General features: G+C 41.1%; 1 protein-coding gene across 4 annotated transcripts in view; it reads left to right on the top strand.

The window, feature by feature from the left end:
• The window catches only part of ptprub (protein tyrosine phosphatase receptor type Ub), a 160,030-nt gene that overhangs the window by 117,212 nt on the left and 17,725 nt on the right, over window positions 1–25,093 (top strand). The window contains exons 11-22 of one of the 4 annotated variants that reach the window (XM_088306268.1): window positions 1,672–1,774; window positions 1,866–2,139; window positions 7,227–7,263; window positions 10,251–10,389; window positions 12,046–12,069; window positions 12,250–12,404; window positions 13,210–13,397; window positions 18,426–18,498; window positions 18,590–18,666; window positions 21,858–21,875; window positions 24,156–24,192; window positions 24,920–25,017. In XM_088306268.1, the coding sequence (XP_088162394.1) occupies window positions 1,672–1,774; window positions 1,866–2,139; window positions 7,227–7,263; window positions 10,251–10,389; window positions 12,046–12,069; window positions 12,250–12,404; window positions 13,210–13,397; window positions 18,426–18,498; window positions 18,590–18,666; window positions 21,858–21,875; window positions 24,156–24,192; window positions 24,920–25,017 (1,223 nt within the window). The remainder of the gene's footprint in view (window positions 1–1,671; window positions 1,775–1,865; window positions 2,140–7,226; window positions 7,264–10,250; window positions 10,390–12,045; window positions 12,070–12,249; window positions 12,405–13,209; window positions 13,398–18,425; window positions 18,499–18,589; window positions 18,667–21,857; window positions 21,876–24,155; window positions 24,193–24,919; window positions 25,018–25,093) is intronic. The other 3 variants (XM_088306270.1, XM_088306269.1, XM_088306271.1) reach the window with 3 other exon arrangements.

The following is a 25,093-nucleotide window of genomic DNA, read 5'->3' as shown; positions in this document are numbered from 1 at the left end:
TGCCACATGGGAAAGTACATTTTGCATGTTTATCACTTCTTGCTTTCACTCTTTTACAATAAATGTTTCACCTAACCTATGGAGAAAGATCACCAAGAAGACTGCTGAATGTTATTCATAAAAAAAGTATGTTACATATGTTCTTGGGAGCGGACTGTCACATCTGAGAGTCTCTGAGCTTATTTAATGCTGATGAAAACCCAGCCTTGCTCTTTGTCTCTCCTTTTAATGGTGCATTTGTGCTTGTTTAGGGATTGCGTTGCACCACTTAGGTACGCAGGGAGAAGGCACTCCAACCGCATCTTGCTCACTCTCCCTAAATCTCTCTTCTGAGGTCGTTTTGTTTAATTATAGATTTAAGGCACAATCTCTGCCTATTGGCTGTGTGTCATAAGAGAACTGTGGCACAAAGCCAGTCTGTGGAAAGTGCCCAAAAGTCATTGTCAGATCTTCCTCAACTCCCTCTTCTGGGCCACGGTGACTAACATTCGCTTAAACTGGGTACTATATATCTCAAATTGGCGCTGCCAGCTTGCAGTAACTGAAGACTTTAGTTACTGCAGCTGTCATCATCTTCAAAGTATCGCCACCACTGTGTATCCACACGTATACATTCACACATGCGTATTCTTCAAGGTCAGAGTACCTCAAAACATCAGCTTCGGCTCTTCGTGCAAAGGAAATGTATGGCCTGCCACTCCCCTAACCCCTTATTAATGCCCAAACCTCATTTATTCAGCACTGGATGCCTTGGTGTTAGCCAAGCATTTTTAATATAGTAATCATTTATTCAACATGAATAGTTTTCCCTCTCTTCCCTTGCTAATTGAGCGGTGATAGTAAAGTGAAATGTGCTGCCACAACTCTAGGGAGGAGCATGACTTAAGCCAAATCTTTTTAAATGAAAAATCCCCAATCAATTTAGCCTCAAGACCATGACTTTTAGTTGGTCCTGTAGCCAGGAAAACTTGACGGGGAGTTCAAACAATGTGCTGAATATGAGGATATCATTATACCTCTGCTAGCCTTTTTAGGCACGCTTGCTCTGCCACTTCTACAACAGACTGAATATATTAATATTGGGATAATGACGATGGAAACTCTGTACCTCGGAATGTCAGACTTTGCTAGCACAGAGACCTCCGTCACTGGTGGAGCATTGGATTTGGAATTTATCTCTTTGCTAGTTAGCAGGATGCAGATGGGGTTAAAGATTTTTTGTATTGTTGAGCTAACTGTATTTTCTGCTTTTTTACTATATCAAATTGACACTTGTGAAAAAGTTAGGTAAAAAAGCCAAGCTTATCATGGTCTTAGACAGGGGTGGGCCACAATGGGTTCTAAAATTTGACAGAGGGGCCGGACCAGGAGCATCTGGAGGGAGTGTTTTGGTAACCTCACCTCATTGGAGAAAAATAAATACATTTAATTTTAAATGAAAGTGGACAAAAGCATTACAACAATATATTTGTCTTTGAAAAACCACAGTATTTAGAAAATAAAACATGAACAAGGTTTATTCATTTAATTTTTTTCAACTCCGGCGGGACGGATTCAAACGTTTAACGGGCCGCATGTGACCCCCGGGCCGTAGTTTGCCCACCCCTGGTCTAAGACTTTTGCGCACTACTTTCCAAAGTCATAAGTCTCAACCAAATAATGTGCTTTCAGCACCTACATTCGATTATGGAGACATACCATCCCCCTTGAGTGAGACCGAGAACACAATAACTGTCGTGCTGCGCCCTGCCCAAGGTCGAGGCGCACCTGTCAGGTGAGAAAATCATCTCAAATTTTAGGTTGGAATCTTGTTCTGTTGCAATGATAGTACAATAAATGCTTCATCTTTGTCTTTTTATGTCCAGCACTTACCAGGTTGTGGTCGAGGAGGAGACTGTGAAAAAAGTGAAGAGGGAGCTGGGGCTTCAAGAGTGTTTCCCTCTGCCGATGTCCCACGGTGAGGCCTTGGCCCGGGGCACCCCGCACTACTACACCGCTGAGCTACCACCCAGCAGCCTGCCAGAGGCCAGTCCCTTCACTGTGGGAGACAATCATACTTACAACGGCTACTGGAACACCCCTTTGGACCCACGCAAAAGCTACCTTGTCTACTTCCAGGCTATGAGCAACTTCAGAGGGGTGAGTGTTTGTTGACTCCCACCGGTCGTGCTGGATGTCTGGCATCACTTTGTCCAGTTGTAGGCTTCAGTAAACACAGTGAATTGCTGGCAACAATGCGCAACGTTAATGATTATCTGTTTGTGCTAATGCTGGGTTATAACAGCTGGCATTGTCTGGGCTCACCACCCTTGAAAAGAGTGTGAAAGCTTTGGTAGATTGCCACATTTTGAGCAGGCGCTCTCACTACCTGGGTGTGATATATGTTTATTTAACACCACTTTGAGTCTCTGCATCACAAAACATGCCAGAAATGTGTTAACTCGCATGCATTACTCTTGGTCGGCAATGCTGTAATTAACGGGAATTACTGTGAGGTAACAATATACTCGTCATCGTCTGGTTTTTATTTGACGCGCTTGCCTTGCTTCTATTTGTTTTATTTGACCAAATGTCTGCCGCTCAATCATTTCTTATTTGTCCTTAATTTATCCTCTTTGCAAGTTGTGCGTTTCGCTGGTGCGTGTGTAGAATCAGCAAACACGGAAATGTAGTTTTAGAAATTTTTGGTTGAGAAGCATGATGTTGAGTTTCCGTAACAGTCCATGCCCTCCTCACCCCGAGTCTCTTATGATACCCTGAGGGCTTTACCTTTCCAAATTCGATTACGCCAAGAGCCGCTACCAGGATGAAGCAATTACTTAACGTTAATTGGGCCTTGGTGCAGATGATCAGAGGCAAAGCTTTAATATTTACCATACAGAATTTCTATTATTTTCCTCTTTGATTTTCATGAGTGACAAAGTGGACCTCCGGATCTCTGCAATGCTCTTGCTACAAGACGTAAAACTTAACCATGTGGTGACACGTCGGCTCTGTCTTTAACCATGTCGCCATTGCCTTCCTCAATGGTTTGAAGACTAAGCATGATGTTATTCCACCATCGGCCCATCTAGACTTGATTACAACCTTGAAAAATATAGTCACAAAACTCTAAAAATGTACAGTTTAAGATGGTCAAATATTGACTGGCGTGCAAAGAAGCCCCCAGCAGGCCGTCACCCCCTGTGACTCACATTTGTGGCCATTAAGTGTTTGTAGCTTGTTTGTTCAAATGTGAACAAAATAATTAAAGTTCCAAGAAAACTCAATGTTTGCTTGAGGTGAGGAAGGAATTCAACCTCGATCCATGCAACTACAGGAACCGTGTTAGAAAATGAAACTGACTTACTAAACATCAGGATTGGGCATAGAGTCTTAAGAATTGATTAGAACCGGGACTGACGTTCCGTTTCTCTTTCAAATCTTTCAAATTTGCACATTTCAACTCCCCTTTTCAATGCTTTTCTTGTCTACAAACATTCTCAATTTCAACCCTAATCGTCCTTTAGCCACGCAAAATTTGCTATTATTATTATTATTATTAGTAGTAGTAGTAGTAGTAATAATAATAATGACAGCGAATTAGTTAATATGACAAAGACCTTTTTTTTCTAAATGCTATACATGTGCAAAGACAAAATGAATTATATAACTATAACGTTAAGATGATGATGATTAATGTTCCCAAAATTACATTACAGTAGATGTTATTATTATTATTATTTATATTATTAATATTAATGAAATGGTACACAGTAACAATAATGGTTTAAAGGGTGTGCACTCCAGACAGATGGGTTTTACCAAATTCAGTCTTCATCCGGGGAAATGTGAGTAGCAATCAGTGCCTTGAACATGGGGAGTGGTTATTATGAGGCCACTTTAATAACATGCTAATGTACTCTGACATGTTACCTGACAAGACTTTGAAAATGAAAATACGAGTCCATATCTCGTCATACAGATAAAGGTGCCCATCACACCTTCTGATAATGCGTGCTGATGGGTGAAGCAGCTGTTGCCAGTAATGATTTAAAGTGCAGAGTGAAAATGAGTGTAGTTAGGGATGACGCAAGCGTGTAGTTCAAACAAAAATCTAAGGCAGCTCTGTCCGTTGACAAGAGTGATTTCATCTCTATATGGTGTGCAGCTTTTGTTGTGTTTTTTTTCCTATGGAGATCCCTGTGCTCTAAAGTTTCGTGGGTGGCTCATCCATTACCACAATCCAGCGGAGAAACATAGTGGGGGAGTGCAGTGTGAGCATTTCATTTTAACTAGTGTACCAAGCGTGGGTTTAAATAGGGTTTACTGGCGGATGGGATTAGGTTTTGTTTAGTCTGGCAGTAGCCCAGCCTCCATGACCCTCAATGAGAGCAGCACAGTTCCCCTCCGATCATACTGAAGACACAGTCCTCCAGTTTGCAAATCGTCCGGAAGATTATATTGTTGTTATACTTTACGGTACCTGTTGGTCTCAACCACGATCAATTTACTATTGGCACTTTCCATTTGCAAATATACCCCCGAGTAATTGCTATAGTGTTTGGTCACAATGGGTTCCAAGTTTGCCTGGCTGGTCCTGAATGGGTGACGTTAACAAATTCTGGTCGCTTCATTGGTGCACCATTATTGTAATAATTGAGGACCCATGGCTAGAAAGGAGCAAAATATACTCCCATGCTAATGCTAGCTGATTTCTGCTGGTGTTTCCTGCAGTACCAAGTGGAAATTTGTTGCGCTGTTACTGTGCCTTAAAAAAATATTTTATAATGATAATAATTATCATAATAATAAGGAAATGATCGTTTAGTCAATGTCACGAAAACATTACCACATTAATGCATACCTACGCACCCTCATTTGATTTTCTTCAGAAAAGTCTTCCATGCGTTCCTTATTGCTAATCAAAATGTGTCTGTGCTAAGAAAATAAATTTCATCGGCTCAAAGTTAAAAAAAAAAAAAAAAAAAAAAAGTCATAATAACATTTTTTCTAATTGAGTTTGAATTGAACCCCGAAGGTGCTATCTCATGGGATAAAAACAAGAGGACGAATAATTAGAAGGAAAATTCATGTTTTCGGTTGTCATCCTTGCAGCAATCATGTAGGTAATTTTGTACAAAACTGCACCTGCTCTTACACAAGTAATCACGTAGTGCACAGTAATTGGATACAAATTTGTCTGCGTGCAATGCTCTTAGTAATGAAACATGATCTTGTGTCTTACCCCTCCTACAATTTTGAAATCACGGCATAATGAAACAAATCAACTGGAATGTCTTCATCGGATCACAAGATAAAATCTATGGAGTGCTGCAAATAAAGGTTTCCTCCCTGAGCCATATTGACTAGCACATTAATCAAGGTGTGCTGGCTTTGTGTCAGTCTTGAAAATTTTAAGACAGGCAAAATTACACCCGATGCTTTGCAACAGTGGCAGGAGTGTGAGTAGTCTGAACAGTATGGGGCCTCATAATATTTAGCGTTTAGCTACTCTAATTATCTAGAGAGTAACTGTCAAGCCTGTGTAATTGCTTTGATTGATCTGTGGAAAGAGCCACTTCAAAGTCGAAAGACACAAGACTGGAGCTTTGCTGGCAAATGTGCCATCTCAGACTTCAAACACACACACACACCCGCACTGATATGTGCTTTGGACCCCTGTGTTGTGTGTTGGCATTCCGGTAGTGCGTTTGAAGCTGCCAGGACCCACCTGCCCCTGCGGCATGACTGGCACTGTGCACAATTAAATGAATGTGCAAAGTGTGAGCTTGCATGCCAAGCCTACCAATTAACTCTCATGCAAAGCTGGCAAGCAATAAAACACTTGCTTGGTAGAGTTAACTTCTAGCTAGTAAATCCATTATACGGTGCTCCTCCACTATATTGAATCTCATCGTTTTTGCCCCCTTAATGTTAATTTTCATGGGTTTCTATTTGGACTTACTATAATGCTCTCGCATGTGGGGGGGGGGGCACAGGAGAAGGATCTTCTGTAGGCTACAGCTCACGGCCAGAAAATCACACGCAGTCTCGCCGACGTCACACGCCGCCTCTTCAAGCCCCGCCTCTTAAAGACACATGCATGTCTACAGATACAACAATACATATTGTTGTCATTTGTTTACATTGTATGTGATTTGATGTTAAGAAGGTAGGAGGGTTAGAAACATATGAAAAAATTAATTATGGTCTCGCTATAGCTCAGATCACTGCGGTCGGTTCTGGAATCTATCCCGAATGGACTTTCAAAATACAAATCTTGTATATATTCGTACATAAAGTAATTCTAAACTAATATATAGAATGTCCATCCATCAACAATAAAAAATAAATAAATAAATAAATAAAAAAGCGCTAAGTACAATTACGGAGCGCTTAATTGGGCACGCCCACTAATTACTTTAAGCATCTCTCAGCATTGTGCATCCTTCCCTCTCTTTCCTCGCAAACGTGCAAATGCTGGTCTCCTCGGACCGTAACGTTTTTTTTTTTTTTCTTTAACCTTCACCCTTTTGGAAAACACAATAACAGACAAGTAATTGTATACAGTATTTGGAGGCAGGTGTTGTAAAGGCCAACAATGTAACTTGAAATAAATGTTGCCGCATAATGGAAATAACAATACACAGTGGCTGTTAAGACTAGCTTAAAATGCGTTTTCAATTAAAGTAAGCAATTTATTCGGTTTGAGGAAGGCCATTTTCGCTCATTTACGAATGTGCTCATTTGCATAAGAGTCCCACAATACCCAGATTGGCATGTGTAAATTTTAATTTGATAATGCATCTCTTCCAAGAGGTGGCAGGGTCGAATTGGATGAGCGCCTCGAATTTCATTGGGGTTGTTTCACAAAGGTCCCTTTTTAGAACACCAAGATGTCATCAGCTTGAATTTGAATGGAATTAATTCCTTTTCATAGTAATGCATTGGTTTGGAACCCTCCCTTCATCATCTTCCCTTTTTAACTCTAATCTTTTTTCCTACGGCAAGACTCTCTTATCTGTGTCTTTAATACACTAGCACATCTCTCAGATGTGCAAAGATTTCATAGCTTCGTGGATGTTGTTAATAGAACTCTCAAATCTAAGATGATTTGTCTTTTTAGTCAGACATTTCCAGTTGCATTTAATTTGCATAGAAAACCATACAGGGAGAGAGGTTGTCAATCCCACTCAACGTTGGTTGGTTTGTTATAACTAACGTGGTTTTTAATTTTTTTGCAGGAATCAAGAATAAACTGCATCCGCATAGCTCGCAAAGGTAATTTGAATTGCATGGTGTCACCTTGAGTTCACTTCCCATATACTGTCTAATCTTTTGACGCTTTGTACCATTTGCTTTGTTAGAATCAACATCCCATGAAATGGCTCACAAAGTCTATATTTCACTGCTATTTTTCTCAAGTACAAAATTGGGAATGTGGACAAATGTTCTCCGGCAGCCCTGCTTGTTTGGCTGTGGTTTTCAGCGAAAAGGGCAACAGGCAGAGAGAGATTAGAGGTCAGGCTTTCATCGTGTTTGTTTGCAAGTGGCCGCTGGGATGAGTATATCAAAGGCAGCCTCTTTGTTCTCATCAGCGCTCAACGAGATGGGTTACATCTGAGGGACTGTGACCTCGACAGACTCCGAAAGGTCCTCCACATCAAAACTTCCACATGGATCCACCTTGGCCTTAGTATGAGAAAACCCCCGACAAACCCCCGCCCCCACCACCTCTACTGTATCTTGGATTTTTTTTTGGATTGGGGAGGACATGAAAAGGCCAAGGAAATTGACACTAAATTCTCCTGGCAGGACAACCACCCCCTCCTCCCCCACCCTCTCCTCATGCTGTACTACACTGTCGGATCACAGTGAATACTAGTCACGAGTTTGTAAAAAAATAAATAAAAAAAGCACTCCGAAGGCAGTAAACAGATCCTTATAAAGAAATTGGCCGTGAAACTTTTTTGCTTTGTTTTAAAAGATGAAAGTGATCCCTTTCTTCTCAAGCTGACAGGCAGAAAGCAAGGCCACTTCAGCACTTGATCAGCCATTGATTATTTTGCTTTCACAGCCGAAACATGGAACTCCATGAATTCAGACAATGTTAAAATAGAAGCCAAAGTTGGGAAAATAAAATGAAACAAAAAAATGTAAGGAATGTAAATGGCAGCACAAAATAAAGAGAGAGACTCGTGGAAAATTACAGGTAATTCTGCACACACATCTGCTTTCCAAAGGATGCCGCCATCTAATTAGCATTCTGCGCCTTCACTAAAATCGTTTGAGTAGTTTTTGCCAAACCTACAAACCAAGTGATCAAAACAAATTTTAAAATACAGCATTGGTGTATTTGTGAGAAAATCAATCTCTGGGTTATTTCCAGGTGTGACAGGTCAAAGATTTCTAATGTGATCTTCGTGATCGTTCGACCATTAACATGGTCTCGGCATCAGCGTCTCCTAAGCTGTTTTTATCATGCAGCATGTCACAAGCCAAGTGGAGGCAAATGATTCCGGCTTTGATACGAAAACTGGAGATTACGTTTCAACTTCCAGGTGACAGTTTAATTAAGGATCTGCTTGCTGGCTCAGTGTGACAATTCACTCTCATTTCCCCCCGCTAAGCGCCAATTTCCAACATGGGCAACTGGCAAACACGCAGACTCACGTGGAAATCCATTTCATACTCGTGTTCAGCCTGATGGATATTCCAGGTTAGATGTGGAAAAAAAAGTGAGCAGAAACCTGAAATGGAAAGGATTACATCATCTCAATTTCCTCATGCCCCGGCAAGTACCAAGTACGAGGGGCTCATAATGGAAAACCTCCAAAGTAGAACACAATTCCGGTAATGTTTGTCGACTTTTATTTTGTTCTCATTTATTTCCTTCTGCGATATTTGGAATAATTTGTTCCAAATTTAATTCATTAAACTTTACGAATGTTGCAATGTTTTGTTGCTGATGCTCCAGATAGCTTGCCGTTAATGTAAACTGGTAATACTGCAGTTTCTTTATTCACTGGGATTTCCTGTCAAACAGATGGCCACAATAGAATATTGAACTAAGTCCTTTGTTTGGAAAATGTCTAGATGGAAGAAAAGGGGAATAAAAACAGTTGACTTAAAAAAAAAAAAAAAAAACTTGGCAACTGTTTTAGAGATGTAAGGCATCTGTTGTTAAGGTTCTGCAGTACAACTTAAAAACAAAGTCCACCTGCCAGATGAAACGCTTTCAAGTCACATTCAATACTTTCATTCAGTTGTAGAAAAAATGCTCCTCCCATAAACGGTGCGCAGCAACAGAATAGTTAGTCTCCAACATGGCTCTGTTTTTATTTCCCTGCCACAAAACATTTATGTCCCCTGCAGGCTGCGAGATATTGCCGTGTCCTTAGGCCTGCGCTGACTTTCTGCTGCTCTCGAGACGTTCCACTGGCCTCGGAAAGGCTGGTTTGAGGGCTGGCAAGGCCTTGAGCGCTGACAGACACACACAGGAAAAGTAGATCACTGAGCCACATGAACTTGACAAAGGAATATCCACCACGAGTAACATGGAGAGAGCCTTGCGAGTTGGAGGAGCTTTTCAATTGCTCACAGAGCGCCTCGGAAGTTGCCGTCTGGAGCTGCTGTTTGGAAGACTTATGTTTCTGAAATATAATAAATAATTCAGTGTTTACAGGGAAAGCATCTCCAGCGTGTCGTAGCGACAATGTGTACAGTACCCTAGCAGGCTCGCATGGCTTCACGTCACAATTTGAAATGCGACAGTTATAATCAGGAAAATATTCAAATTAATCTTGAACGACTCCCGTTATGATGGTTATACATTCGCATTGGTCTTTGTGAAGCTCCCATAGAATCACTTTGTATGCCAAACTTAAAATGTGTACCTGAGTGCTACGTTTGTTGGGTTGGCTAACACTCGCGAAATCTGTCACTTCTTATTTGCATGACGCTTTCATTATTGCCAGCAATTTGAAAAGGCCTTTTGAAATATCACTGCTATTGAAAAGCAGCGATGGCATTAAGAAAGCCATTAGAATTCAGCAGAAGTCGTCAGTCGTCAGGATAAGTTGAATGGCTGCATTGTGATATGAAAAGTATCTACCTGCTCTGGGAGAGGCGGGGGGGCTTTTTAAAGATGTGAATTTGCTCTGCCGCCACATCCACTTGAAATGACATCTCTGTGAATCATTTCTTGAACACCTTCTGCCACTTTCAAGCAGCACTGCTTTCAACTTCATCTATTTTGCTTCTCCCAGCCGCCTGCAAAGATCACCGCAAAGCTTTAGAGGTGTCCCAGAACTCGGAGGAGATGGGGCTGATTCTGGGCGTGTGTGTCGGCGGCCTGGTGGTGCTCATTCTCCTGCTGGGTGCTGTCATCATTATCATTAAGAAAGGGTAAAGACTGCTGATTTGTATAAAGCATGCATCATTATGTGCTCTTCCTTCATTGTTTTTCTTTGTTATTGTTTTTATTTTTTATTTATTTATTTAATTTTTTTTGCAAAGGTACTGGATCCGTAAGCCATTTTTCAGGAAAGTTATTCTTGTTTTGACGATGATTGTCTTCATCACATTCAGTCCCTTACAATGTATCAAAGGGACCAACAATTCTCATCTGCATAGCCCATCTCAGTATGTGAAGTATTTAATTAGCGGCTGATGCAATTCAATTAGCTACTTAATTACACACACCGAGCACAGGACCGAAGCATAAATGAGATGGTAATTGGGTGGGAAAAGGTGTGCTTTTAGGGACTATTAGCCAGTGGACCCTCAGGTCTCCACTATATTTATCAAGCCATTTTTCTGCAAGCCTTTAATAACTTCTTACAGCGCAGCCACCAAAATAAAAAATAATGAATACATAAATAAACGCGAAAGCTCCAGAGGCCTCACTCTTGAGGCAAAATTTTGCGAACATTTTCAAATTTGCTGTTGTGGGAGTGTTAAAAAGGAAAATAAACTACGCATTGAGCTAAAGACAAATGATATATAAACTCACACTTACTAAATGATGACAAAACAAACAAGCAGATGGAGGGTTACCGTGTGTTCCTCGGAGGTCATGTTAACACAACTGACTTTGTGGTGGACAATAAAACCCCGGCATTCGTAGTTGATAGAGACTGAGCCCTTTTGCTAATAGCGAATCCTTTCCTTTTGTAGGTTTCTGACCCCGACCCCGCCCCCACGAAAACATTTATATTTGCCAATATCCATAGTTTAAAATGTAAATTGATCATAAATTCTGATTCCTAAACAGTTACAGTATTTCAAAGTCATCTCATGTAAGCTTTAACAATAATAGCTTACATTTGATAGGATTTTGAAAAAAGTGCATAATAACGAAGAAAAAGAAGCCAAGTGGAAGCAAGAAGACAGGGAAAAGAAAAGGGGACCTATAAAAGAGCCCTGCGGGACACCACATGTGAGGAAACGGTCCCCAGTGCTGACACTGAAGAATTTAATCCTTCGCATGGTCACGTAACTGAATTTGAATGTAATATTTTTCCTGAAAATGTTGCTTTGCCTTGTTCCACTTCAGAGACAGTCGACTTTGGAGGTTCCACTGCTTTAACGTTTCAAAAACATAGCGGACAAAATGGGAAGTTAGAGACGGCACCAGAAAATCTTATTAAATGGCTGACACAGTTTCCTGACTGGTATTGAATAATGTCCATTTTGAAAGTCTGCACTATTCCACAAATGAGCTCGGGCTCCTGTGCCGAGCGACCATGACGTTCCCCTCTTTAGATAATTGATTGCTGAATTTGCTGTGACAGGAAGGCCACGTGGTTTGGCGCTTGAAGTGTACCACGGGAGACACACTCTAATGAAGGGAACGCACACGCATTGTGCTCGATTGCGGTGTGTCAGCACCTGCTCGATATACCGCCGTGCATCACATGGTCACCTGCACAGCTGATTTCCTGCTTCTGGTTTTCACTGTAATCAATGCATTCTGCTTTCAGCTGACATTGTGTTCATGATACATCTCTTCTTGATTTTTTTTCCCCCCACCTCCTCCTCTTCCTCCTGCACTCTTGCCAGAAGGAACTACTACTCTTATTATCCGTAAGTGATTATGGTTCTTTTCTTTTCCATTGTTTTGTGATCCATCACACACATGCTTGTGCTCTGGCTGTCTATCACACAGCGGGAAGGCTTGGAACATAATGGAGACGTTGCTGCTTTATCTCCACTGTTGCTTTGTTTTGACGCTCCCCTCCTCCCCTCTTCTGTATTCCTTAATAGGAAACCTGTGAACATGAATAAGACCCCCATTACTTATCGCCAGGAGAAGAGCCACATGGGCTCCATGGAGCGTAGTTTTACCGACCAGAGCACCCTGCAAGAGGATGAGAGGATGGCCCTCTCCTTCATGGATGCACACACCTGTGGAACCCGAAGTAAGACTAATTACCGATTACTTGCACAAGTTGACATTCAGCATCTCCAGGTGCTTAAAATAGTTGCAGAAAATGTGAGTAGGACTGTTCTTGTCTTTTGGACCAAAGACAAGTTAAATTGAGTCTGAAGAAGCCGTTTGTGATTCTTGCCATTTCTCTCTCTCGCTTCTTGAATTGATTGCCCTTTTTATGGTGTCAGTCTGATGACATGGGAAAGACAGATGTGTTTACTACACAGTTGTCAGAGTTGTTGGTCTGCTCCTCACATTAGTCAACAGCGTCATCCACAAGCTCTAATTTTGACGACTTATTTTCTGCATCGTACCTCATAATGCTTGCACAAGAAGACATTTCATGTAGTAACAAATATGACCCCCCAAAGAGAATCAGAATCAGAATGCCCTTTATTGTCATTGTACTCAGTGTACGAGGTTGGAGAGCTCCCCTCTCCAGTGCAAATATAATAAATAATTTTATTACAAATTTATTTTAGAACATTTTTATACGGGGATTTTCAGACTTGAAATACATCAAAGTGCCATACTATTACTTTCTGAATCAACATGTTCCCCAAATTCAAAGGAGAATAAACAGCAGACATATATTTTGGTGGAGGAATAATGACTCAACTCATCTTTATTTATAAAGCACTTTAAAACAACCATTGCTGTATACAAAGTTTTATACATGACATGTGAAAATCAATCATACCTTAATAATGACAATAAATGAATTACACAAATTAATAAATATATTTGTATTATTTAAAAATATTAACAAGTAACGTTGACCTGGGCCGTTACAGGTGATCCGCGCAGTTCGGTGAACGAGGCCAGCAGTCTACTCGGAGGCTCCCCGAGGCACCCGTGCGGACGCAAAGGCTCCCCCTACCACACGGGGCAGCTGCACCCCGCCGTCCGAGTGGCCGACCTGCTCCAGCACATCAATCAGATGAAGACGGCCGAGGGCTACGGCTTTAAACAGGAATATGAGGTGAGCTCACCCTCGGCAGTAATTCCGTGTTGTCACCGTATGTCTGATGTTGTCAAATGCTAAGCTCTCGAACAAAGGAGACTTCACGGCTAAATTAGTCTGTGGAATATTGAAATGTAAATTCCACAGCATGCTTGTAATTTATCTTTTTCCTTTCATAAATCAGGCAAGAGGTATAAAAATTATTGAAAGGACTTCTATCTTAGTTCTGGAACTTTTGAAATATAAGAACCCCTTCAATACCACGGCTCGACAGAGTGCGTATTTTCAGCATTTACATAAGTGTAATGCACCATTGCACACAAAGCTCACACAATCAAAATGTACGTGCAGTTGTACCATTAAATAAATCGACGAGAGCTGCGCAGCACCTACAGAAACACAATCATTGCTCAAATGCACATAATTCACCTTAGTTAAATGCATACAAGGTCGCTGACAATCGTTTTTTTCTCAAGCTTCATTTTCAAAAGCCACTTAGCCAATCTGAATCGTAGTTTTTTTATCGTTATAATGAACGGCATGCATGAATAGATTCTGGACGCTTTGTATCAACCATGGAATAGTACACGTGTTGTTAATGCCACTGTCTTTTATAATTAGAATGAAGGGTATGAATATTAATCAAAGCAAGAATACTGCGAGAATGTCGTGTAGTCATGACAATAAAATGTACAAAAAATTTATAAATAAATTAAAAAATTAAAATTTGTAAGTTTACAATATAATATTCATAGTATACCCTAAACAATATTCAGAGTGTTTGTAAGAGTACAGTATATATTCTGCTGCAGTTTAACTCATCATGGACCAGTTCTAGTTTAGATACATTGTGGCTTCCTGCAACTTGAGACGCCATCGGCACATTGGACGCTAACAACAACAGTCTGTCCTGTCACCTTTTTGTGGTACAACACACCAAGTCCATAGCGTAATCATCACATCCAAGAGAGGCCGCTGACTTTTTACACCACAGGCCATTCATATGTAATTTTCACATCCTACAAAAAAAAAAAAACGACTAACTAGGCAAACATATAAGATGGTGAGCAAAGAGTTTCGGAAATCCATCAGTCGTCCTCTGACATCATCCATGAGCCCTTTGCACAGCCCGTTGAAATTAATTAGTGGTGTTAAAAGGCATCTGGATCACACTGAGGTTGAAGGTATGAATAAATCATTCGCATATGCGTGGAAAGAAGAACTTATGTCGCAAGGCAAGACAGATGAGGTGAAACGTCTCAGGAGGCATTCTGTCCTCTGTTAACAGATCGGAGGCAAGCAAATGAGGAGCCTGACTTTTCCTTTGCAAGATTCAGTAGATATTACTCAACGTTTGTGTACATCTCATCTGACAAATCTTGGTTTTGATGAAAGACGCTCAGTCCAAGGTCTTGCTTGCTTTAAAGCCTTCTTTTCGTTCGGGTTGGTATTTCATTGCTTTTCCATTGTCAACATTGTCTTCCAAACAATCATATTTTTCAATACCTTTTCATCGGAGTGTTTGCGTCAGCAGTGCACATTGTCAGCTGATTGGTCAACAGCAGGCAAAAGTAGGGAGAACGCTTGTCAGACCCTGTAATTAATTGACTTACAGTTCAGGTTGAATCCTTCCCGTCACTCTAAGTCAGCTACGATTGGCTTCAGCTTCCCTGTGACCCAAAAAGACATAAAAAAATACAATGAAATAGAAGATAGATGGTGGGAGGGGTATTCTTCTTGCAGCAAAAGACTGACGGTGTTCCTTAATCATCGTGCCAATGCAAAGCTAATCTGGATCACATGCGCCGGTTCCCAGTGATTATGTAACTCCATTTTTTATTCTTAAGTGATAGAATTATCTTGGATTTACACGTACACCTGCAAGATACCTAATACGTTTCAATGCATGAGCATCAACATGTCGGGGGAATGTAAATCCAATTTGCCATGTGATTTTTAACTAGAACCATTTTAAATTTTCCAAACCAATGTTGGAACCTTTTTTTGCATTAAATCAGAGGTTTTCAAATCTGTTGTTTAACTGACATCAATGATTGTTTCATGCACTCTCACTTAAATGATCTCTCTTGTCAGCAGCAGCAGCCAGATCTCGTCAAGTCCCTTGCACTATTGTGTGTGTAAAAAAAGAACAGATGTCATTGTGTTGTAATTGGACTGAATTGTATTTTATCACGTCAGAAGTAGTTGTTGTTGTGGCTGCCTTCACTTGACTGGCGAGATTCAGCACATCTTAAAGGGCCATCATCCCTGTGCACTTTTCCTCCAGTGAATCTATTTTGGGCTGCGTGCTGAGATCACACCCTGGGGGAAAGCCCATGTCACCCAAAACCAGTTGCATTAATTAAAAAAAGAAGCAAACATCTTTTGTCTCTGGTTCTTGGTGTCCGCCCCTCTGGAACTAAGCTTGTAGACTCATTAAACTGTCCCTCACGGGAAAAACACAATCCTCTCGAAACAAAATCAATACACACCTCTTTGCTAGAGTGTGTGTTTTGATGGAGTGTCTCTCAAACCAAGGAAATTGATGCGGACTATCATATTACACTACCCTAGCGGGTGTAAGCTTTTTATTTCCCTTAGGAATACCTGTGTTCTGTAAAAACAGAGATCAATAATTTACAGTGAGTTGTAAGGAGCCTCTTACGTGTGGCACTTGCTGTCACTGCACTTATTTTCCCGCCACGCAAACTTCAACATCGACTCCACTACAGTCGAGTTTTGTCGGGGAACTTGAAACTTTCATTACGGCAGTGGACCTCTCTGTGTTGAGGTCAGGGAGGATGATGAACTTCCTGAGTAAAAGTGCACTTGCAGAAAAGGTTACTGCTGAATCACAACGCTCTAATTTGGAAAAATACAACATGGAACTTTCAAAGGCAGGATTATTGGGCTCTTTTATAACAAAGCGTAGCAGGTAAAGGTATCCTGAAAACGTCTAATTTGGGACACCTAAGAGACTGTATTTGACTGGAGGTTTTTACTGCTTTCATCTCATTTAGCTCATTTTAATTGATCTTCTTAACCAACCCACACCGCTGATCCCTGCCAGTGAGGCTTTCTAATCAATCTTCCACAGGTTTGTGTTGCTTTGCTTTCCTTCAATATTGCACAACCCCCTCTCGCGTCCTCCTTTGTTTTTCCTCTCCTTGCTCCTCTCTTGACGTCTGAGGAGTGAAGAGCTCCGAGGGCTGGCATCCAAATGTAAGAGGAAAGGGAAGACGAAAAACGCATATACACAATGTAAAGAGTTAGGAGGTAAAGGGAACGAGGGATTCAAAGAGAAGCGGCACATGGAACAAGTGAGGAGGAGGGTGTAATCCTATGGAGGATTTGGCTGCTTCTTGGCTCTCTTGTGGGGAGAACTGCATTGTAATCCCCTGCTCAGCATGCAGACTTTGGCAGAGTTTCATCAAATTTCCCCAGTGGCTGAAAACCACATGGGGTATGCCAGTCTTGAAATATGCATGCGTGTTTGTGTGCAGACATCCGCGGGGGCTATTTGTAGAACTGATTTCTACCCTACAGTGGACCCTCGAAAGAAGTTTCGGGTGACTTGTGAGCGGACTTGTAGCAATTTTTTGAATTCGCAGGTTTGGTTATGGCTTTATTTGCAAGTGCAAAGAGCCTCCTGTTTTCCTGAACATTTTTGCTTGTTCATGTGTCGCAAAGAGTGGGTAGTAAGTCATGCATGCTAATTGTCAAGCCGTGGGTTTGAGCAGACAAACACATCACGTAGCCTTAAAAAAAAAAAACACACACAAAAGATGTTTGAAAGGCTTTGAACCTTTTGCAGGCTTATTGCACATCATTGTAGAATTGTTTGTACCGATTCGACTGTCCTTATGATTCCTATGTTTGGATAATCACCATTTGATGGCGGGTTATTACAAATGCCCAGTTTATGAAATATGTTATTAGAAACATCAAAGTTTGCGTTGGGTTATTCGACAAAACAGACATTAGAAAGAGATATTTACGAGCCTTGCCGCAATTGCAAGGTATTCATTAATTGTTAACTCATTCACTGCCATTGACGACTATAGAAGTCAAAAAGTGCCTTATTTTGACCTGGGCTGGCAGTTAATAACGCATCCGATTTTTTTTTTTTTTCTCGGAAATACCGGACACTCAAAGCACTCACAATTGAATACATTCATCCATTCACACATTCACACTCTGGTGGTGATAAACTACGTTGTGCCGCCACAGCCGCCCTGGGGCAGGATGACAAAAGCGTGGCTGTCATTGTGCGCCTGCGGCCCCTCCGACCTCCACCAAAACTTTCACAACCAGCCCTACGCCAATGTGAGAACCACTGGAGGCAAGAAATGTCTTGGCAACATTCCTCGGACTGAGCCGGAATCGAACAGCGGACCCGCTGGTTACTGGGCCATCCGCTCTCACTTTAATCATTAAACCGACAATAATATTACTCACATGCTTTTTAAAGTGCTACATCGTGTTGCATTTGACTTTGAGGAGCTAAATCTTGTCTCCTCATCTGTTTACAATTTTCAGAGCACTCATGCTTGCCAACTTCAGGCAGGCGCGTCTATCGTAATGTGATGTTGAGAAAACAAGTGAAGTAATCAGGTTCACTTCTTATAAATAAAGTGTGGAAGCAATGTACTGGCATCTTTACCTGAGAATTTGTTAAAAACAAAGAACTCCTTATTCACATTGAGTTTCACTGTATAAAACAGTGTTTTTTTTTTTTAGCAGCTTAGTACAAGGGTAGGCTCGAGAGTATGTGAATTTGGCAGCCTTGTAACACCCAAAGGTCCAGGATTGAAGAGAGATGAAACACAGTGGCCTCCGCTTTGTTCTATTTTATTTCATAGCGTGCATGTAGCATCAAACCGCTCCGCAAAATCCAATGGTTCTTGAACTAAGCCTCCATGGTGTGTCACAGTTTTACAGGCTTAAGCAAAATGGGCCGTGTTTTCATTAAAGACTGTTTGAGAGGTTAATGGAGCAGGTTCCTAAAGTATGCATTACACTCATTTTTTTTTGGTCTCTCCTTAGAGTTTCTTTGATGGCTGGGACTGCACGAAGAAGAAAGACAAAACCAAAGGGAGGCACGATACCTTATTGGGATGTAAGTCCTCGTATTAAAAAAAAAAAAACACGTTATCACATCGCTTTCTTTCTTCACCGTGCTTCTGTTCTTTTGTCTTTAACTGTGTCAGATGATCGCCACAGAGTCAAGCTCAACCCTCTCTTGGGAGACCCCAATTCCGACTATATCAACGCCAACTACATTGACGTAAGTTTGATTCTCTTTGACTTTCCCTGTAGTGTTTGACAGCAGATATAAAAGATCCAACCTCCCGGCTAGGCCCTCACTCAAACTGTCGCACTTTCACCTGGAAGCTTTCATCCAATCAAACAACCTGTTAGTTATGTCACGCTTGTCGACCACTGAATCACATTCCCCGACCCAGACAAAGTCAGCTATCACTTTTATCTAAACACACAAATAAATGCATTTAATACCGTGGAGAGGAGATGAACCCTTTTTTTGTAGGATGCCACTAATCCCTCTAAATGAAATCGACTTGATTGATGTTATTCAATCTGGAGGTGGGCGTGGGCGGGATGGTGCGGTGGAGATTGAGGATTGGGCATCAGGGATGGGTAATGATCCTTTCCATTGTTAACCTTGAGTATGATCCACACATGAATTGCCACAGTAATTCTGGCCTATTATTAGTAGGTAAACAAATTGTATGTGTTCTCAGCCATACATGTTCCCATCCGCAATCACACCTTGTATGACAAAGGCCAAGTTGAGCAGTAAACAGCTCTTTGAAAGAAAGTTACTTGAGGGGAACAAAAAAAAAAAAAATCAGCCAGCGTTTTAAAAAAAATCAAGTTGTAGCAAGCAGCTAAAGATAGAAGCACATGCTTGTCTCTGCCGTGGATTTGTTGAGTTATGTCAAGGGAAGCGTGGCAATCTGATATAGATTCTTTGTCTCACTAGATTTATTTTGCACACCCCGTACTGGGACTGGATATGACGCCTCTGTGAGAAGCCGAGGCTGAATGATTCCCTCCCTACGCCACCCTAGATGGCTAAAAGCAGAAACACGTTTCTGTCAAAGCCTTTGTGAAGAGTAGATTTGAAAGTGCGTTTCGTGGAAAGATAAACCTATTACGCACTTGGGTCTTCTTTGATTGGATTAACCTTTTACGACAAATCAAATCAAGTAACAGCAGTGTCTTAACACTGCAGACTTTTTTTTCCCCCTCTGAATTGATGGCTGGTAGTGAGAAGCTTTTCGAGAGTTCATTAGAATGGCACAGCATTAAAATCCAGCCTAGTTGGTGTGGTTGCTTTTGGACGTGAAGGAGGATGCATCATTCTCGTGAAAAAGATGTCATTTGACAAGGCCAACACATCAAAATTAGAAGCATTGACAGTGGACCCCCCCCCCCCCCTCCTCCCAAGCCCAGCCGCAAATAGCGAACAGATGCAAATAACTGACGCAACGCTAAAGATGATTCTAATTGGCTAGATCAGTGGTGGGCAACTGGCGGTCCTTGGACCTCATGTGGCCCACACCCGGAGTGTGCCCTCAATGAATTGTTTTATCTTTGATTTTTTTTTTTTAATCTACAGGTTACTAGTTTTAAATTAATAACCATGTTCACAAAAAGATGGCCGGCGTCGTTTACTTGCACCTCCAAACCCAGAACTGGACTTGTTCATCAGAGAAAACGGGCAAATCAGGTCCTGACATTAAGCTGCACCAAGATGAAATTAGGTCAAGAAAATTACGTCTTTCAGTTACAATAGGAAGCGGATTACATGTTTGCAAATTTAAACGCAAATCTCAGCCATGAAAGATTTTGACCCAAATCACCACTACAACACCAATATCAAAAGTACTCAACTATTTTTTTTCACGTGATCACAAGTTTGTTTGAAGTGCATGAGGAATTAATAAAGTACCGTGTGGTCTCCCAGTAGTGCTGTTGAAAAATTGTTGTCCCTGCCATCGTATAAGTTGCGTATCTCTTGCTTATATTAATAAATTAAACCATATGTAAATACACCACAAGTCTCGTCATAGTTTGGCGAAACAATCATGAGCCAAAGCAGACATTGACCCCCCCCCCCACTTCTGATCTATCCGCCTGTTAAATGTGAATCTAACATTGCTGCTGTTCGATTTTTGATTAGATGCGTGTAGACTTTGAGCGCGGGTGAAGTCGGAACCTTTGCTTTACCGTAAATAACATTTTGTCCTCCACTGTTGGAGTTGGATTAAATGGATAACTTGTTTACTTGGGCTACAATAAAATCAATATCAAACATACTGAGGACATTTTTTGCCACGTAAATAGAATTGCCGAGTTACAGAAAATCCCAAATATGCATGTTTTTCCACGAATTGCGGAGAATAGGTTCCCAAAAGCCAGAAATAGGTGGGGGGTGATTGTTTCACAGCATTTTATATGGAAAAGCATTCATCCCTCCGAGCAAATGTGTTGCTTTCAAAGCAGAGGTGAGAAGGGGCGAAGTGATTTTCCCCTCGTTCTCTCTTTCCATCATTTAATTCCCGAGACTTTGCTTGCTACGGTGTGCTTTGCTTGAAGAAGCGGTGCAGAGTTTTGCATACGTTTGACAGCCTGCTGCGTGTGTTGTGAAAGGAAGAGCAGTTCAATGTGCCATGGCGGATGCTACGTTACATTTCATTTCATCTGCAGAGAAACAGTCAGTCTCACTTTGGCTCATCAAACCAATACGGCATCCATGTTATTACATGCGCACATTCATGACATCTGTGTCTCTGCTAAAAATCGAAAACAGAATTCGTTGTGCAGTATGTCTGCTCTACCTTGTGAAAAATTCATTCATTTCATATGTTGTCAACACACAAGCGCAAATTCTATGCATGAATAATTGCGCTTTAGCACACAAACATTTAAAAAGAAAAACATTACAAATCTGTTAGATGACACCACCACATGTTCTAATTTACACCTTCAAGTTGGGCGAATTCGATTTCTTCATGACTTTTTTTTTTACGAGTGTCAGGTTCTCATCATATACACTGACATCCTCAAGTAACGACCAGGGACTTTTTATTTCTAGCTAGTAGAGGTTATCTGGTGTTTGTTTGTGGGAGGAGTCTATTTGAGAGAAGGCCTTTTATTTGTATAAAGGTGGCGCTTGACACACCAGTGTCCGTTGATTGGTCAACAGATTTTTTGGGGGGGTGATTTCAACCCTCCTAAAGACATGTGAATATATTGACAGTAGATGGCAAAATGTGCATAACATCAACTCTCGCGACTCAACCCACATTACTTTTCATAATCACACGCACACACACCTTCCCACCTGTCTGTAAAGCAAGCTGTCGACCAAAAAAGCTTCTTTCATTAACTAGCATATATGTCTTCTTTTTCTACTCCCCTCCCCATTTCCTCAACCTTGCACCCCTGTAGATTCGGATTAACAGGGAAGTAAGTACTTCACCGCTTGTTCTTCTGCCTGCCATCGCTCGAGTTCTCCTTCTCCTCCCCCCCCCCACTCCTCTTGCTCCTCTATCCACAAATGCTCAGTGTCTTTCAGCATTGTATTTATTAGACATGAAAAGGACAAAAAAAAAAAAGCCTTAATGATTAGAAATGAACATAAATACATGTGTCCTCTCAGCAGTGAGTACCCCGCTGTCTTTGTTAGCCCTCATAAGTGGCCCGGGAAGGAAGTTTAGTTGCCATGGTGACCATCTCAGCGGAGGAAGGGGAAGCGTCTGTGCTGATAGGTCGGTAGGGGCAAGAGGAATTGTGGATAGCAGGCCTGATCATCCATCTCCATTTTCACAATATTCCTAATTATCTGATTCTGCTCACAACTCAGTTGCGCAATTCATCAGCAATACAAACACACTCAACTTATTAGGCGAGATGGCTTTTACGGCTATCGAAAAATGTCGAATACACGTCAAGAGTGTCATTTGCATATAGGACGTCATTGGAACATTTTGTTTTGTTTGACGACGACCAGGCCAAAATCAAAGCTTCTTATCTATATGTTTATCTTTTCACTGGGCGCTACAGCTTCCATGAGGGTTTCAGGGAGATGTTTTCAGAAAGCCAAATGTCTCTCTCCTTGCAAGGTTAGATAAACAGACGTTTCTTTTCAGGAGAACGCTTGCTCATTCTCTGTGTCCACGCATTAAACTCCCCCTGGTGATGTTTTGTCGTGTTTAGTCCGCTCAAGACTGTCAAGGTGACTTCATTGTTAATCCATGTTCACTTCATCCCCTACCATTTGAACACGTCTGCCATCGATATACCAAAGGCTTCGCTTGGCCTTTGGTATAATGGATCGAAAGAACATTTTGTTTCTGACAAACGTGAACGTAATGATTTGAGGAAACCTTTGTGAGATTCTTTTGAAAGACACCATATTTGTGGAAAAAATACGTGGAAGAAAAAGCATTATGGCTGGTGAGCTGATTAGCTCTGTTGTAGCCCCAATTGCATTTCAAACAAAATTCGATTTGTTTGGAGTCATGGACAAAAGTTGTGTTTAGTTAACTTTGCAGCTTTGTGTTTTTTTTTTTTGTTTGTTCTTTTTTTTTTGTGTGTGTGATTCACATTGCTTGTATTTTGTTGCACATGGATGGACACCGAAATATTTTTCTAAATTGCTTGAAAGAATATCTGTTGATGGGACAAAATTGTAAATGATGACCATTTTGAGTCAAAATAATTTTAGTGTTCTTTTTAAGTTAGTTTTAATTTACAGTATATAACAAAAACATGCCAGCATATTTTCTTTTAAATGTTGACATAGCAATGTTTGTGAAACACAAAAGTGTGAGTTTTTTGAAAATTCTAAGAAAAATTTCCAAGCGATAGATGTTCAAATTTTTAATGAGGATAAAATGAATCTTAAAGTAAATAAGAATTAGTCTTAAAGCTAACTAGACAACGACACCCGGCATCTGTTGTTATTTAAAAGACAACAGCGCAGGCAATTGTAACATTTACAAACAGCAACAATGATCTTAATGGAATAAGAGTGCAGATGGGCGAGGGTGGGTTACCTCAGTAGCACAGCAACATGTTGATTGAACGGACTTTTTAACCCAGAGAATGCTGCAAGATGTTTCCTGTTACAGACGGTTCTGCAAATTTTGAAGATTTATTCACATTCATCTATTTACATTACGCCCTTTTAAATTACTCTTGTCACTGTCCATTGAAAAGCATCTCCAACTTTCCTCTTGAAATGAAAATGTCTTTTCTTTGGTTTTAAGTGACAGAGCCTAAAATTGGGAGATTTCTTTTTATTGGACAGCGATAACATATTGCTTATAATTAGCATTATTTCCCATGGAAGGTTCCAACCACCAATTGAGAATTCCTGTCATTTCACAATGATGGAACAGTCTGCACCTTTAATTTTCTTCCTATTTTATTTTTTTTTTTACAAGGGATCCTGCTATTGCTCATTTACTTGGATCGACTTCACTGGGAATAAACCTTGGTAAAGGAATCACGTTTTGACAGATTTATTACCGTTTGTTTTTTTGTTTTTTTTCCATAGTAGGGTCTTAAGAGAGTGTGGCTCCTCAGTGCAAAGACACAAGTCAGCAGTAGGTCAGAAAGTAGTAACACACAACACAGCACTGTCAGGGAGCGGGTGAGATAATGAGAGGAAAAGGGTGAGACACACAGCTGTGTGTGAGACAGATGGCTTACTCAGCATGTCATCTCTCTTTTCTCTTTCAGGGCTACCATCGATCCAACCACTTCATCGCCTCTCAGGGTGAGTGTCCAATCATGTGTGTGTGTGTGTGTGTGTGTTGATGGTGAGCTGGGGTGTAATAAATGAAGGATTATGTAGCCAGTGAACCCACTCATGCGCAGGCAGATTCAAAGGTGTTATTGTCCCCGGATTGTAAGGGTTGCTTAATTAATCAAAGAGGAAGCAGATAATTAACGCATTAGTCTGATCTTCGCCGTCTCGGCTGCATTGTGGCGTTTCCATTGTTACAAAGAGAACCTGCAGTTCATCCACGTCATTACCCATAAACTTTGAGGGCTGTGAGCATTTGAAATTTCGCTCCACTGACTCCAAATTGTTATAAGGCGTGTCATCTCCTTGGCAGCTCCTGTCACTAAGTCACTCAAGATCGCTCTTTCACTGAGATGAAACTAGGAAGTGAGAAGAAAAACGATGCCGATAGGCTTGCTGTCTCACTCCTTTCTTGTTCTAAAGTTGCCTCTTGCTCCTTTAAACGTCTCACAGATGATTGATTGTTCTCCAGGCTTTCATCATCATCGTCTACTGTTGTTTTGGCACCCATCACCTCTTTCCTCTGCCAGGAATTCTCCTATATAGCTTCCTTAATGGCACAATCTTGTGAGATCCTGCCATCAGAGGAAGGACACTAAGTTCCTAATAATGCAAGAGTTGTCAAGGCAGCTGCAGCTCCCTTGTTGAGATGACGGGTATTTGATGCTGCTCTTTCTTCCTCCACTCTGCCTTCCAGGACCCAAACAGGAGACACTCTATGATTTCTGGAGGATGGTGTGGCAGGAAAATTGTTTCAGCATCGTCATGATCACTAAACTGGTGGAAGTTGGAAGGGTAAGAAATCATCACTTATGTCTTGTACCCTTTTAGCTCCACCCAGGATAAAGATAGGCTGTGCTTGTTTGTCAGT

Source organism: Idiotropiscis lumnitzeri, chromosome 10 (assembly GCF_059441095.1).
Source record: "Idiotropiscis lumnitzeri isolate Australia: NSW breed Sydney's pygmy pipehorse chromosome 10, RoL_Ilum_1.0, whole genome shotgun sequence".
Classification (NCBI taxonomy): Eukaryota; Metazoa; Chordata; class Actinopteri; order Syngnathiformes; family Syngnathidae; genus Idiotropiscis; species Idiotropiscis lumnitzeri.
Note: the sequence above shows the minus strand (reverse complement) of the source record. Positions and strands in the feature narration are given on the sequence as shown.